This window comes from Balaenoptera physalus (assembly GCF_965194825.1).
Source record: "Balaenoptera physalus genome assembly, chromosome: 15".
Taxonomy (NCBI): Eukaryota; Metazoa; Chordata; class Mammalia; order Artiodactyla; family Balaenopteridae; genus Balaenoptera; species Balaenoptera physalus.
The window spans coordinates 78,106,257-78,122,006 of record NC_138894.1 but is presented as its reverse complement, the minus strand read 5'-3'; the positions used below and the strand labels follow the sequence as shown (position 1 = coordinate 78,122,006).

The 15,750-nt window shown below is 37.5% G+C and overlaps 1 protein-coding gene across 36 annotated transcripts in view; it reads right to left on the bottom strand.

Moving 5' to 3' along the window:
- DTNB (dystrobrevin beta) overlaps positions 1-15,750 on the bottom strand; it is a 248,628-nt gene that overhangs the window by 222,758 nt on the left and 10,120 nt on the right. For all 36 annotated transcript variants that reach the window (XR_014254248.1, XR_014254249.1, XR_014254250.1 and 33 more), the window contains exon 2: positions 5,606-5,673. Coding sequence is in view for 25 of the 36 variants with exons in the window: in XM_082427562.1 (XP_082283688.1) it covers positions 5,606-5,672 (67 nt within the window). In the remaining 11 variants the exon portion in view is untranslated. The remainder of the gene's footprint in view (positions 1-5,605; positions 5,674-15,750) is intronic.

The window sequence follows — 15,750 nt, the reverse complement described above, 5'->3', positions numbered from 1 at the left end:
ATGAAACATATCAGTATTCATAAAAAAGGTTAAACAGAATAAAGTCTTCAGTGAAAAAGCCAAAATTGTCACAATGGTTGTTTTGGTTTTTTTTAAAATAATCTAACTTATGCTGTTTACAAGAGATACATATATAACATAAGGATACAGGGAAAAAAATTAAAGAATAAATGGATATATACTGAAAAATCTACAAACAACAAATGCTGGAGAGGGTGTGGAGAAAAGGGAACCCTCTTGCACTGTTGGTGGGAATGTAAATTGATACAGCCACTATGGAGAACACTATGGAGGTTCCTCTAAAAACTAAAAATAGAACTACCATACAACCCAGCAATCCCACTACTGGGCATATACCCTGAGAAAACCATAATTCAAAAAGAGTCATATACCACAATGTTCATTGCAGCTCTACTTGCAATAGCCAGGACATGGAAGCAACCTAAGTGTCCATCGACAGATGAATGGATAAAGAAGATGTGGCACATATATACAATGGAATATTATTCAGCCATAAAAACAAACGAAATTGAGTTATTTGTAGTGAGGTGGATGGACCTAGAGACTGTCATACAGACTGAAGTAAGTCAGAAAAAGAAAAACAAATACCATATGCTAACACATATATATGGAATCTAAAAAAAAAAAAAAAATGGTTCTGAAGAACGTAGGGGCAGGACAGGGATAAAGATGCAGACATAGAAAATGGACTTGAGGACACGGGGAGGGGGAAGGGTAAGCTGGGACGAAGTGAGAGAGTGGCATGGACATATGTACACTACCAAATGTAAAATCGATAGCTACTGGGAAGCAGCCACATAGCACAGGGAGATCAGCTCAGTGTTTTGTGTCCACCGAGAGGGGTGGGATAGGGAGGGTGGGAGGGTGGGAGGGAGACGGAAGAGGGAGGAGATATGGGTATGTATGTACATGTATAGCTGATTCACTTTGTTATACAGCAGAAACTAACACACCATTGTAAAGCAATTATACTCCAATAAAGATGTTAAAAGAATAAAAAATAAATTAAAAATAAAAAAGATATATACTGTTCTAGGCATGCTAACCAAAAGAAAGCTGGTATAGATATATGAATATACAACAAAACAAACTTTGAAGCAAAAAAGCATTACTAGAAAAAAAAAGTTTACCTATATAATAATAAAAGATTCAATTTCCCAGGTAGACAGAACATTTTACTATATATGCATCTAAGGACAAAAGCTTCAAAACACTGACAGAACTACAGGGGGGAAATTTTAAATCCATGTTCAAAGCAGAGATTTTTAACATCTTCCAGTAATTAAGATCAAGCAGTCAAATCAGTAAGGACAAAAAGATTTTAATAAAACATAACGAGCTTGATCTAGATAATACAGAAATCATACACATTATTTTCAAGCACTCATGGAATATTTAGAAAAACATATAACATAAATATCAACAAATACAAAAATTCTAGAACATCCCTCACTCCCTGACCCATAATCCCATTAAGCTAAACATCTTTATTATTAAAACAGACATTCATCTACGAATTTAAAAGGATACTTCTCATTAATCTACAACAGAAATTAGAAAACACAGAGATCTGATAATGAATATAGTATATATCATAACACATATAATACAAATCTAGAAAATCACAGAAAAGTATATTCTTCAATGCTTACATAAGAAAAAAGTCTGAAAATAAATGGCCTACATTAGAAAAAGAAAAATAGAACTGCCTGAAGTAGAAAGAAGAAAATAATAAACCATGTAATAGCATGAAATAATGACACAGAAAACAAAGATACATAGAGAGGACCAATAAAGCTAAAGTTCCTTGAGAAGACCAATAAAAGTGGCAAAATTCTGGAAAAGGAAAAATTCTGGAATCTCTGAGCATGGAGGCCTGGCATCAAGTATTTTGTAGACTCATCTAGAAAGTTTTTACTTTAGCACCAGAGTTGAGAGATTATCACCTTTCCTTTTTCTTAGTAATGTTACATCATGTAAAAATCGTAAACTATCAAATTATTTGTACGTAATTTATTCCACTCCTCCTTTAATAAATATTTATTGAATTGCTGGGGCTACCATGATAAATACATGTGATTCTTACTTTCATGGTGCTTAGAGTCCAGAAGATAAAATATTAAGCAAAGAAAGAACAAACTAATTTCATCACTGTTCAAAATAGGAAATTAAAAGATACTGTCTAAAAATAGAAAGGCTTAAGAATACTACTGAAAGGCACAACGATAAAGGTAACACAAGATAAAAAACACAACCTATCTAAACTATTAAATTACTATGACCTCTTTCATGCTACAACAGCAGAGTTGAGTAGCTATGACAGAGAACTCATCATATGGCCTGCAAATCCTAAAATATTTACTTTCTGGCTCTTTAAGAAACAGACTGCTGGCCCCAGAACTATGTATGTTAAGAGAGTAAAGGAGAAATATATTATATGTCACTGTATCATCTCAAGAGAAGCAGAAAACAACTGATAAAATTCTATACTCATTCATGATTTAAAGAAAATAACAGTAATAACTCTTGGTAAATTAGGACAGAAAAGTAGATCCTTCACCTGATGAAGGGTACAAAACCTACAACAAATATCATTTTAATAGTGAAATATTACATCCATTCCCATTCAAGTCAAAAACACGACAAGAATGCCTGCTATCCTCCCAACTCTTAAATATAATATCTGAGGTCCTAACCAGTACAGTAGGTCATGAAAAAGAGGTATAAGGATTGCAAAAATAAGAGTCAAAATGGTCTTTCTTTAAAAATAATGCAGTTCCATAGAATGTACACCACCAAGAATGAACCCTAATGTAAACCATAGACTTTGAGTGATTATGATGTGTCAATGTAGGTCCATCAGTTGTAATGGATGTGCCACTCTGGTGTGGATGTTAATAGTGGGGGAGACCATGCATGTGTCAGGGCAGGGGGGTATATATGAGATAGCTCTGTTCCTTCCTCTTTAATTTGGCTATGAACCTAAAACTGCTCTAAAAAAATAAAGTCTTTTTAAAAACTGAGGTACATGTAGTTACCTACCTAAGCAGAAGTCTAAACTAACCATTAAGACTAATGAAAGAGTGGAGAAAGATCACTGGATTCAAAACTGACATACTAAAATCACCCCAACACCTAGATGATAGGGCCAAGTCATAAGGCTGGCAAATGGTGATTTCTGCATCCTCAGAAAGTAATTATAATGGATATTTGGGGTGATGTTGGAAATGAGAGTGGGGCTTCCCATAGCAGATACCATTGCCACCAATGCAATTCCTCCTGTGAAGAAACAGAGGAGGCTCAAGAGGCCATACCCACCAAACATCTCCCAGACTGTTCATATCCTTGAGTCTGTTACAGAGAATGGTAATTTATATGAAGTTTGTGTGTCAGTGATAACATTCACTAAGCAGTAAACCCAATTCTTTGCAGAATACCCAATTTCTACTTCAAATATCTACCCCAGTCATGCTCTCTCACATGCTCATGTGAGTACACCCCAGGTAATTCTTAGTATGAGGAATTATTATTTATTTGGTTTCCATTTTTGTCGGTTTCCCTTTTAAAATGTAAGTGGTATGAGTGAAGTCAGGGACTGTGTTTTGTTCTCCCCTATAACCCTAGCACCTAGAATGGTGCCTGGAATGTAACAGATTCTCAGTAAATGTGTTAAAAATTAAATGAAAAGATGGCCCTTTTGCTGAGTCTGGAAGGGTAGGTAGGAACAACAAGCCAGATGAAGGTGAAGGCAACCCCATAAGCAACAGCACAGGGACATGGAAAACACTATCTTGGGGAAAGCTAGTTCAGAATTGCTGGGAAATGACACACAAGGCATGTGATGGAAACTGGGAACCAAGAAAGAGTCCAGAAGGGCCTCGTCTGGCACGCTGAGGAGCTTGGGCTTTCTCAGGACCATGATGACAAGCCCTGAAGGGATTTAAGAAGGAAGTAACCTAGAATAAATCTGGGTTCAATCTGGCAGCATCAAAGATCACCGATTTGAGAGTGTCAAGACTGAAGGAAAGGATCAGAAACCAATTAGTTTAGAAAAGTAACAAGGATAAAAATATTAATAATAAACACAGTTAACCACATTAAATACCTACTTTTCTGGGAAAGGAATGTGCTAAGTGCTTTAGTCACATTATCTCATTTAATCTTCATGATAATTCTATGAAGTAGGTACAATTCCTATTTTATGGATGAAGAAACTGTAGCACAGAGAGAGAAGGTAACTTGCCCAAGGTTATACAGCCAGGAAGTGAGGGAGCCTAGATCCAAACCCAGGCAGTCTGACCGCAGAGCCTGGATTCAACACCATCATGGTATGAGGAACAGACAGATTCAAGACTCACTTTTGAGGGAACACTCAGCTGCACTCTGCCACTTCCTAGGAGGTGAAAGGTGAGGTGGAGAGAAGTGACTCCAAGGTGTCTGGCTTAGGTGACTAGCAGTTAGAGACTCAGAGCTACAAAAGTCCTTAAAGGTCACCCAGACCGACTGCCTAACCAATGCCAAAAATTTCTTTGCCTCCTTTATCAAACAGTTATCTAGGCTATGCCTGGCAGGACAACGTAGGTCTGAGTCGAGTCAAACTCTGCCCCCCATTACTAACACTCTAAAGACTTAAAATAGCTTGATAGTTGGAAGGGTCTTCTGAGACTCAATCTGCTGATTTTCACTCTGTGGTAGGTAGAATTCTAGATTCTGCAACTACCTCAGGGGCCATCTCAAGCCGACTCCTACTTCCCCCGCCTGGCTTCAGCCAAGCAGAACGAATTTTATGACACTCATGTTGAAGGTCCTTGTAAGGAGCACAGTGCTTTTAAAAGGTTTCACAATCATTGGTACAGACTAATAACCTTATTTCCTGGCTAAGGAATTTGAGGTCCACCAAGTGTGAACGTACTGGTCAAGGTCACTTGGTCAAGGTCACACAGACAAGTAATCGCAAAACAAAACAATCCTTCAAATACTGGGAACTGCCCTACTCTTCCTGGCCATCTTTTTCTTTATTTGAGTTTCATATAAGAAACATATAAGAATACAGGAATATATGAGAATAAATAAGAATACATCAATATAAGAATTTTTTAACAGAAGATTTCAAAGGGTATACAGTAAAGTAATATACCAAAGTACACATTCCTGCTTTTACTTTCTCCTACAGCTCTAAGTGTTTCTTAACACTTAGTCCTCACTACCTTAGACTCTTTATCTAGTGTAAGGTAATTTATACAATATAATGTATTAATTATTTATCACCACCTGCAATCTCATGGTAACAATGGAGTTACAGCAAGAAGTCTAAATTGACTGGCATGCCTTAAACTCACAGATATTTTAGGTAACATTTCTGCCTTTTTATTTATGACCTTGAAGAAAGCAATTCAAGTCAATTCAATTAAAATATATGCTCTGGCTTGGTGTCCTCCAACTGCACGATTCTTTAACTCTCATTCTTCCCTTTCTAAAGCTTATAACATAAAACTTCTGATTAATGCTATGACTTGATCAGGGAAAAAAAAAAAAAACCATTCCCACACATACAAACAGAATTCCAGAAGCACTCAAGACTCACGTATTTCTATGAACAGCTGCCTCTTCTCTGCCATGGTCTTCCGCTTGTTCCCACTTTCCTCAATCATCCTAGAGACAAAGAAGGATACAATAAACCAATGTGTAATTTGACAATTCCACCAAGTGCTTATCAGTCTGTTGTGAAGAGGTACAGGAAACCAAGCTGTGTATGCACACATTAAAAGGATATCAGTAAAAATAAAGTAGAAGCCCGATACAGAAAAAAACAAACTGTTGTGCCTTTATTTGATAGCTTCTAAAATATTATAAAGTCAATACTTAAATGAGCTCATACACTTGTTTCCTGTGCTGAAAATATGGGGCCATGTCTTATTTCTAACTTTATTTTCTCTGCAGAGTCCTGGATTAGTTGAGACATTTTCCCCATATTCCTACTGCTTTACATAGATAAACATGTTACTAAAGATAATTTAGATAATAATTATAATGAAAAGCTATAATAAAGAATATCAGGATAATTAGCTTATACATAAAAGGTATAAAGAGAATCTTTTATTTTTATATTAAAAAGTATTAAACAAAAAAGGTATTCATCCACAAACTCAAAGAACTCCTAAATGTAAGTTTTTAATCGCATGACTTTGGCTATGCCAGTCACTTTGTTTAAGAAAAAACTCTTTCCATGCATTATCTCATTTAATCCTCCCAACAACTCTGGGTGCTGGCATTATTATTATTATTATCCCCATTTTACAGATTAGGAAACAGATGCCTAGAAAAGAACACTAACTTGCTCAAGGACACACAACTCAGAAGCAGTAGAGTAGAATCCCAACCCTTTCATTAAACTTCTTTCATAATTTTTGCCTCTAGATGCATATTTTCAAATCTCTATGCTTAAAAAGCTAGAACACAATAGCCCATTGCATGGACCCTACTGATGCAAAATCTGTGACATCTCAGCCAAACTTCACCTTACTCTATGAAGAAAAAACTATCTAGACAAATAGCATAAGCAAAATATCCCTAAGAAGATTAAACTGCTGTAAATCATGGAGTGATTTACATAACATTCTCAAATATGTTAGAATCACAAATTAAATGGTGACTACACAAATTACATATCTATTAAAGCAAAGTGCCTGCTGAAAGTTTAGTTATAAATATATCCTAAAGAAAATTTAAAATGTAAATATATTCCTTAACATTCTGCAACTAATATTTTGATCATTAAAACTATCCCTTTCCTAGATCACTGAAATGTTACCAAATAGGCTTCAACGTACATGATGGTTACCTAACAATTTGCCCCCAAGAGGAAACAGTTTTAAACAGAAAGAAAGTTAAGCCAAAGAAAAAGCAACCAGAAACAGCAAACATCTAATGAAATCTAGGTCCTAGAGAAAAAAACAAGAGTTGGTACCAGGAGCCTATAATTACAAAGAAACGAAGATATTCAAAAGCCTCCTCCCTGTCCCCAAACTTGGTCTTCCACTGGGTAATACAAATTTTAAATGCTAAACACAGATTAAAACAGAGAATCATAATGTCCTTTATAATATATATCATTTATTATATACTTCTTCTACTTTTGCTATTTCTTTAAATCACTTTTTCTCAAGGTAGAATTATGAATTCCTGGAGATCCCTAAGTTCTTCATTACAGTTTTCTAAACTTTGCCTTTATTTCCAGATTAATCTTGAAAAAAATTAATATAAACATATTTTAGATCATCTGGATGACCACAAAACTACAAGTACTGCCGGTGCCACTTCAGAGCCCACATCTGCATGTGTGATTACTGTGGCATTGGGAGCAAGAGAACACGTAAAGCAGGAGTCAGCAAGCTAGAGAAACTATAGTACCTGGACCAGATCTGACCTGCCACCTGTTTTTGCAAATAAAGTTTTACTGGAACACAGCCACACCTATTCATTTATGTATTGTCTAAGGATGCTCTCATGCTACAATGGCAGAGTCGAGTGTTTTCAACAGAGAGCATCTAGCATGTAACGTCTAAAATAATTACCATCTGGTCCTTTAAGTAAAAGCATGCCAACCCAACCTAAAGCAATAGTAATTGATATTGCATTACTACACGTCTGGCTTTCCCATGGTGCCTGATAAATCCTTTATTAGCTACTTTCTCTTCTCTGTCTTACTTCTCCACTCTTCTACCAGTATCTCCTAGGATCTAAAAAAAAAAATTTGTTTTTTTAATTTGCACTTGAGTCCTTATAGAGCGTTTGCTTCTAGGGTAACCCAAAATAAGACAGATCTGATCCTGTAAAACAGACCTTCAAGATGAATTCTGTAAGTGGATCACTCGCCAACAGATGACAAGGATCCCAGTGCTGGTAGCAAGTAGCTTGGTGAGAACCCTTGGTGTGCTGCTGCATGGATAGGACTAAGACTCATGATGTGGTGGAGCTAGTAAGGGACACAGGTAGAAGAAGATGATTGGCTTACGCAATAGCTTTAGCATTTGAGAGAGACAGGAGAACTGGGAATTTTAAAGACAATTAAATGGTTGAGCTTTTGTTAAGTAGGACGGATGCACAGAAGAAAGAAAATGTCAAGGCTTAAATCAGCCAAGTACCAACTCAGAGCATGTTATGAGAGCCAGAGACCTCCATGGCAGCACTTTTTAAGGAGCCCTCAGCTCCCACAACTTGAGAGCAGATTGTGCTAAAAATCAGGCTCAAATTCTGTTTATGAAAGTAGGCAGCTTAACAAAGAAGACTGAATTCATAGTCCAGCCAAGATTCCCCTGAACCCTATAGGCCTGAAGAAGTGGCTCTCTGCTCTTGCTACAAGGGCAGTCTCCTCTGCCTAAAGACTATGCACAGTTCTCATCTGAGATGCATGCCTCAAAAGATGCTGACCCTCCTCAGGATCTGTTCCTACCTCCCTCACTGCTTCTACGCTAATAACTAAGGTCAAGTGTTGCATCATCAGAAAGGGAAGGTACTGTCCCTGCTTTGGATGGAAAAAGGCTGATTCATCAAAACAGCTGCTGGACCTGACGATATGCACTAACAGGAACTGGAAGAACACACCTGGGAACGGACCTTGAGAGTGCTGAACTTGAGCCAAGTGTAAAGTAAGACAAAGTTTGTTGACATGGCGGTACTCATCCCGTGACCCAGGATTTAATGTTCTGAAAAGGACACCTGGCGCCAGTCCTAATATGCCACTAGACTGGCTCATTTAAGCTGGGCATGCGGGTTTTGGTGGCCTAGAGAAAATGAACTGGAGATGCTGGAACTGCAGAGCAGGTATTAAGGAAACAGTGAATAGGGTGCTCCCCTTCCCCATATCTCCTGGCCTTTACTGAATCCTTCCATACTGACTGACAGCGTCTGCATTTTCTGTTTGTTTGTTTAAACAGAGAAACCAGGCTTGCTCTGACCTCTGAAGTCCATTTTGTTCCTTGCATGACAGGCCTGAAATGCTATAAATTTACCACTCCCTAGAAACAGTCTTAACCAATGATTGATTTAGTTGGTATATACTCTACCTACCTTGCCCCCTTAAAGAGTATAAATCTAAGGACATGTTTTACACAGGCTCTTAGAGTTCCCCAGTGGGAATAAGCTTCTGTCACCCACAGTGGTAACTTGCTTGATAACAAAACCTTTATCTGCTAACTTCCCTTCCCTATCTCACCTCCCGGTCCCCTGCTGATATTTGCAGGGACAACCTCCAAAACAAAATACTTGCACGCAAATCCTTGTCTAAGAGTCAGCTTCTGGTAGAACTCAAACTAAAATATTAAGTCTTTTCATTTCAACCAAGCTTATAGTTCAGATTTCATAAAATCCAAATGTATGGAGTACACATAAATTAAGGTTACTATAAATGATTTCCCCAGGCCTTAGCATGACTCCATCCCAGTGCTCCACGGATACTAATACCTCCATCTTTGTAATTATGATTTTAACAGTCCACACTCAACAAAGATCTAACCCTACTACCACACCTGATTACATGTCCTTGTCTTCCTGATAATAACTTTAAAGACCAACAGTTACATGAATGTAAACACATCTCTCTTCTTCCTTCCACTTGGACTCCTGGCACTTTGACTTTTCTGAGCCTCATAATCTAGAAGTAACCAACACCTCCTTATCATTCACTTCACATACTAACTCTGATTTCAAATACTGCCATTTCCTTCCTCATAATCACTCTCACATCCACCCTTTTTTCCCATTTCAACTGCCAAAAATCTTTGTCCACATGAATGCACAAATAAAATTCTCTGACGCCGTGATCTCAGGACTCTGCAACCCCTTCTTCCTGTGGTTCATCCTGTGAAATCCACTAGGTACATTTATTTAAATGTGTTTGATCTTCACAGGATCCTAATCACCCTACTTAGGGGTTTCATTCCACCCAATTAAAAAAAATCAGAACACAAAGTGAAATAAGCCAGACAGAGAAAAGACAAATACTATGTAATCTCACTCATATGTGGAATCTAATAATACCAAGAAAAAGTCAAATTCATCGTAGAAGCAGAGTAGACTGGTAGCTGCCAGGGGCTGGGGGTGGGAGAAACAGGAAAATACAAAGCATACAAACTTTCAGTTACAAGATGAATAAATCCTGGGCATCAAATCCACAGCATGGTGACTATAGTTGATAATACTCTACGGTATATTTGAAATTTGCTAAGAGAGTAGATCTTAAACCACCACCACCACACACAAAAAAGAATGAGCTAATTAACTTAATTGCACTAATCACTGCACAATGTATACATTTATCAAATTATGTTGTACACTTTAAACATATACAATTTTGTTTGTCATTATAGCTCAAAAAAGCTGGGGGAAAACTTTAACAATATATTTGAACACCTTTCCATGTCACTGAATACTCTTCAAAACCACAATTTTGAATGACAGAATGGAATTTTATCACGATCATTCATCCAAGCCTTGACTGTTGACAATTATTTCCAACTATCTACTACTACGAACAATGCAACAATAAACATCTTTAAAGTAAAATTTAAAAAACGAAGAAGAACCAGAGTACAGCTTTAGTCTACAAAATGGAAGAAGACCAGAGTCCTAGCTATGAGAATGTAAGCAAAGTTTCTTCCATCTGAAAGGAGCTGAAACTGTTAGGTTCCTAGAAAAGATTATTTAATGGCCTAAGCCCAAGGCCAAACTGAAAAAATGCACGATCCATGAAAGGAAAAATTGATAAGCTGCATCTTATCAAAATTAACTGCTCTGCAAAAGATACTATTAACAGAATGAAAAGACAAGCCCCAGAGTGAAAGAAATATTTTCAAAACACATATCTGATGAAGAACTTGTATTCAAATTATGAAAAGAACTCTTAAAACTCAACAATAAGAAAACAGCCCAATTTTAAAATGATCAGGGCTTCCCTGGTGGCGCAGTGGTTAAGAATCCACCTGCCAATGCAGGGGACACGGGTTCGAGCCCTGGTGTGGGAAGATCCCACATGCCGCAGAGCAACTAAGCCAGTGCGCCACAACTATTGAGACTGTGCTCTAGAGCCCGCGAGCCACAACTACTCACCCCGAGTGCCACAACTACTGAAGCCCGCGCACCTAGAGCCCGTGCTCCACAACAAGAGAAGCCACCGCAATGAGAAGCCCGTGCACCGCAATGAAGAGTAGCCCCCGCTAGCCACAACTAGAAAAAGCCCGTGCACAGCAACGAAGACCCAACGCAGCCAAAAAAATAATAAAATAAAAAAATTTAATGATCAAAAGATCTGAACAGATACCTTACCAAAGAAGTTATACGGATGGTAAGCATATGAAAAGACGTTCAACTGCATTTGTTATTAGGAAATTACAAAGTAAAACAACGAGATACCACTATACACCTATTAGAACGGCTAAAGTCCAAAAAACTGTCAATAGCAAATGATGACAAGAATGTAGAGCAACAGGAACTCTCATCCATTGCTAGTGGGAATGCACAGAAAGCCTGGTTGGAAAACGGTTTTGCTGTCTCTTACAAAACTAATCAGAGTCCTTACCATACAATTCAGTAATTGCACTAGGTATTTAACCAACTGAGTGGAAAATGTTCACACAAAACTTGCACCCAAATGTTTATACCAGCTTTATTCACAACTGCCAAATACTGAAAGCAACCAAGATGCCCTTCAATAGGTGAATAAACAAACTACTACTTTCATAAATGGAATATTGTTCAGCAATAATAAATAAGCTATCAAGCCATGAAAAAACTGGAAGCTTAAATGCGTAATGCTAAGTGAAAAAAGCCAGTCTGAAAAGGCTACATACTATATGATTCCAATTTTATGACCTTCTAGAAAAAACAAAACAATACAAATGGTAAAATGATCAGTGGTTGCCAGAGATTTGGGAAGAAGGGAAGAGGAATGAATAGGTGAAGCATAGGGGAATTTTTAGGGTGGTAAAACTTCCGTATGATACTGTAATGGTGGACACTGACACTACACATTTGTGAAAACCAAAAGAAAATTACAACACAGAGTGAACCTTAATGTATGTAAAAAAAATTTTTTTAATCCTTTAGGAGGTCAGAGAACCCCAGAATGAAATGGAGAATATAACAAAACAATCTAACTGTATTACAAATATATGAAACAACCTCACTGAACAGGGTGGGGGGAAAGTATAGTAACCTAAGCAACTCTGGAAGTGAACAGAGTCTGTTAAAACTAAAGACAAAATAAAATATATATAAGTACTGTACTCTGGTTTCCCAGAGGTTATGGATTAAGAATTCTAATACTGCTATGCATGTATGCATAACTGAACAATTAAGTAAACAGATGGCAGATGGTGAAGTGTGAGGTTACAGATAAGCAAGGTGAGAAGCTAGAATGATCCAGGTGGTAATGGAATGGATTACAATTGGAGACATCAGTATACATTCATGGTTAACTCAGTATAGATATATGGATAGTTACATATAAAAGCATTTGTAGGTATGTGTATATGCATTAGTATACACATATACATGTCCTTGCTCTGTCAACTGAGAGGGCCTAGAAACAAAAGTATCCCAAAGCAATCAGCACATTTAGTGGCCAAATTTTTGTTTATAATACCATTCTTCAATAAAAGGAACTAGGGCTCCTCGGAGAAATGCCTGAGGCAAGAACTATACATAATGAGCCTGGAGCACCTTGTAGTATAGAAAGTAAAGAAGTCCTGGGAGGAAAAAAACCGTATGATAGGGGTATATCAAAGGGACACAGAGGCTAACTGAAAGAGCTCCCAATGGCCAAAGTTGGAAAAATTTCAGCAACAAAATAACGTAGTATTAAATATCCTTAAGTTGATACTGATACAAATGAGAATGAAGAATCGACAAATATCCTGTACAGAAAAATTCCAAATAATTTACATGGAGACTCTGCCCTGAAGAAGGTGGAACATAACTCCTCCCTCCTTAAGTGTGAGCTGCACACAGTGACTTCCTTCCAAAGAGGTGAAGGGGGAGGGGGAAATAATTTGACAGTGGAGAAACCTGATAAACACTACCTCAGCTAGGTGATCAAGTACAACATCAATAGTGATAAATTACGTTGACAGTATGGACCCTTGACACGATGTGATGAAAACGGCATTTTACCTCTGTGGTCTTCCTCCCCAAAACCCATAAACCCAGTCTAATCACGAGGAAAACATCAGGCAAATCTCAACTGAGGGAAAATTTACAAAATACCTGACCAATACTCCTCAAAAGTGTCACGGTTCATCAAAAACTTGACCAGAAAAAGCCAAGAAACTGACAAACCCAAGAGAAGTCTAAGGAGACGGCAACTAAATGTAATGTGGTATCCTAGATGGGATTCTGGAACAGAAAAAGGCCATCAGGTAAACACTAAGGAAATCTGAAAAAGTATGGATTTTAGTTAATAATAATGTATCATCACTGGTTCATTAACTGCAAGAAATGAACCATACTAATGTAAGATGCTAATAACAGAGGGAACAGGGTGTAGGATACATATAGAAACTATTATTATTCAATTTTTCAGTAAATCTAAAACTGTTCTAAAAAAGTAAAGTTTATTTTTTTAAAGACAGTACAATTACATATTTCTTCTCCTTTATTCTCTTAACTGACTTAAAAAACAATTGCTTTTTAATACAATATAGATAAAACAGTATCTATAAAATTGTATTGTTGGGCCTGTAACATACAGAATTCTTTAATAAGACATAATCTTAAATGTCTCTGTACCTAACCACAGTGCTTTAAAATAAGCAAAAACTGATAGAACTGAAAGGAGAGACAAATCCACTTATAGTTGGAGACTTTAACACTCTTCTATGATCAATACACGTAGAAAGTCAAGATGAATATGGAAGGACTCAACTTCACCATCAGCCAACTAGATCTAATTGACATTTGTGGAACAACCCACCCAATAATGACAAAATACAAATTCTTTACAAGTGCACATAAAACATGCATCACCAAATTCAGAAAAGCAAATTCCTCTGGAGATGGAAGTAGAATAATGTGACTGCAGAGGAATACCAACTCTATTAGCTATGATTTATTTATTAGGCTGGGTTCTGGGTACACTGTATTATTCTTTATGCTTTATATGCCCTATTTCATAATAAAATTTTAAGTCATTAGAGTATATTCTCTGGTAAACCTTTCCTTTAGTGGTCTGGACCACTAAAGAGGCAGGTCTCCATACATTTTATTATTAAAATGGACTACACCAAAAACCATAACCTCTGAACTTTTATCCAAATATACAGAAACGCTCACAAACTCCATAATTTGGTATAATATTTATTATTTCAAAGCCTCAGCAACGTCTTCTACGAGTATCCCGACAGTATTTGCTAACAAAGGATGGATTTTTAGTTTGTCACCAAACTAAAATTGTTATTTTTGTCTATGCATTATTTCATATACAGGAAGAAGAAACAGGAAGAAGAAAAGTTTATGGCTTTTTGTCTTTTACTCCTGAAGTAAGAAATCTCCAAAGAAACTTCCAAAAATATATCATTAAGTTAATAAGATTTTAAGACATTAATCAGGGACCTCTCTGGTAGTCCAGTGGTAAAGAATCAGCCTTCCAATGCAGGGGCGTGGGTTTGATCCCTGGTCGGGGAACTAAGATCCCACATGCCGTGGGGAAACTAAGCCCGCGCGCCTCAACTAGAGCCCAAGTGCCGCAAACTACAGAGCCCACACGCTCTGGAGCCCGCGTGCCACAACTAGAGAGAAACCCTTGAGCCACAACTAGAGAGAAATCCGCACGCCACAACGAAGAGCCCGCATGCCGCAACCAAGACCCGACGCAGGCAAAAAAAAAAAAAAAGATATTAATTAGCACACAACTATGATCATCACTGAAAAAAGCTCAGTAAGTTTGTCTTCATATTCAGAATGCTTCGTTTTAAAATATCTCAACTGACCATATTAGCCTCATACTATCATTAAGCAAATACCTTAAGGCAGAATATACTCAATGGTATATATAAACCCATACATCAAATAGTATTTTTAACAATGTTAAGGGTTTTTTGGGGGTTTTTTTAGTGATTCCTTTTCAATCTGCTTAGACCATTTTTTTTTTTAATTTTATTTATTTATTTATTTATTTATTTATTTATGGCTGTGTTGGGTCTTCGTTTCTGTGTGAGGGCTTTCTCTAGTTGCAGCAAGCGGGGGCCACTCTTCATCGCGGTGCGCAGGCTCTCACTGTCGAGGCCTCTCTTGTTGCGGAGCACAGGCTCCAGACGCGCAGGCTCAGCAATTGTGGCTCACGGGCCTAGTCGCTCCGTGGCATGTGGGATCTTCCCAGATCAGGGCTCGAACCCGTGTCCCCTGCATTGGCAGGCAGACTCTCAACCACTGCGCCACCAGGGAAGCCCTGCTTAGACCATTATTGTTTTGTACTTTGCATTTGACTGAAAACAATCTCATAACATAAATAGAAGTACCAGCTCCGCTTGTTTCTTGCTGTTCATGTGTCCTTGCATTAGCACTTCAGTCTTCAGTTGAATCTCAAACTTCAATCCGCAGATTCTTTGCAGGAATCTTTTTAAGCCCTTTGTCTATTCATTCATCAAGGTTCATTTCATGCAAATCAGATAATATAATCTGAAAGACCCCTAAACCAGGTAGAGGTTAACTGTAATATGTCCAAATAGAATGTAAGCA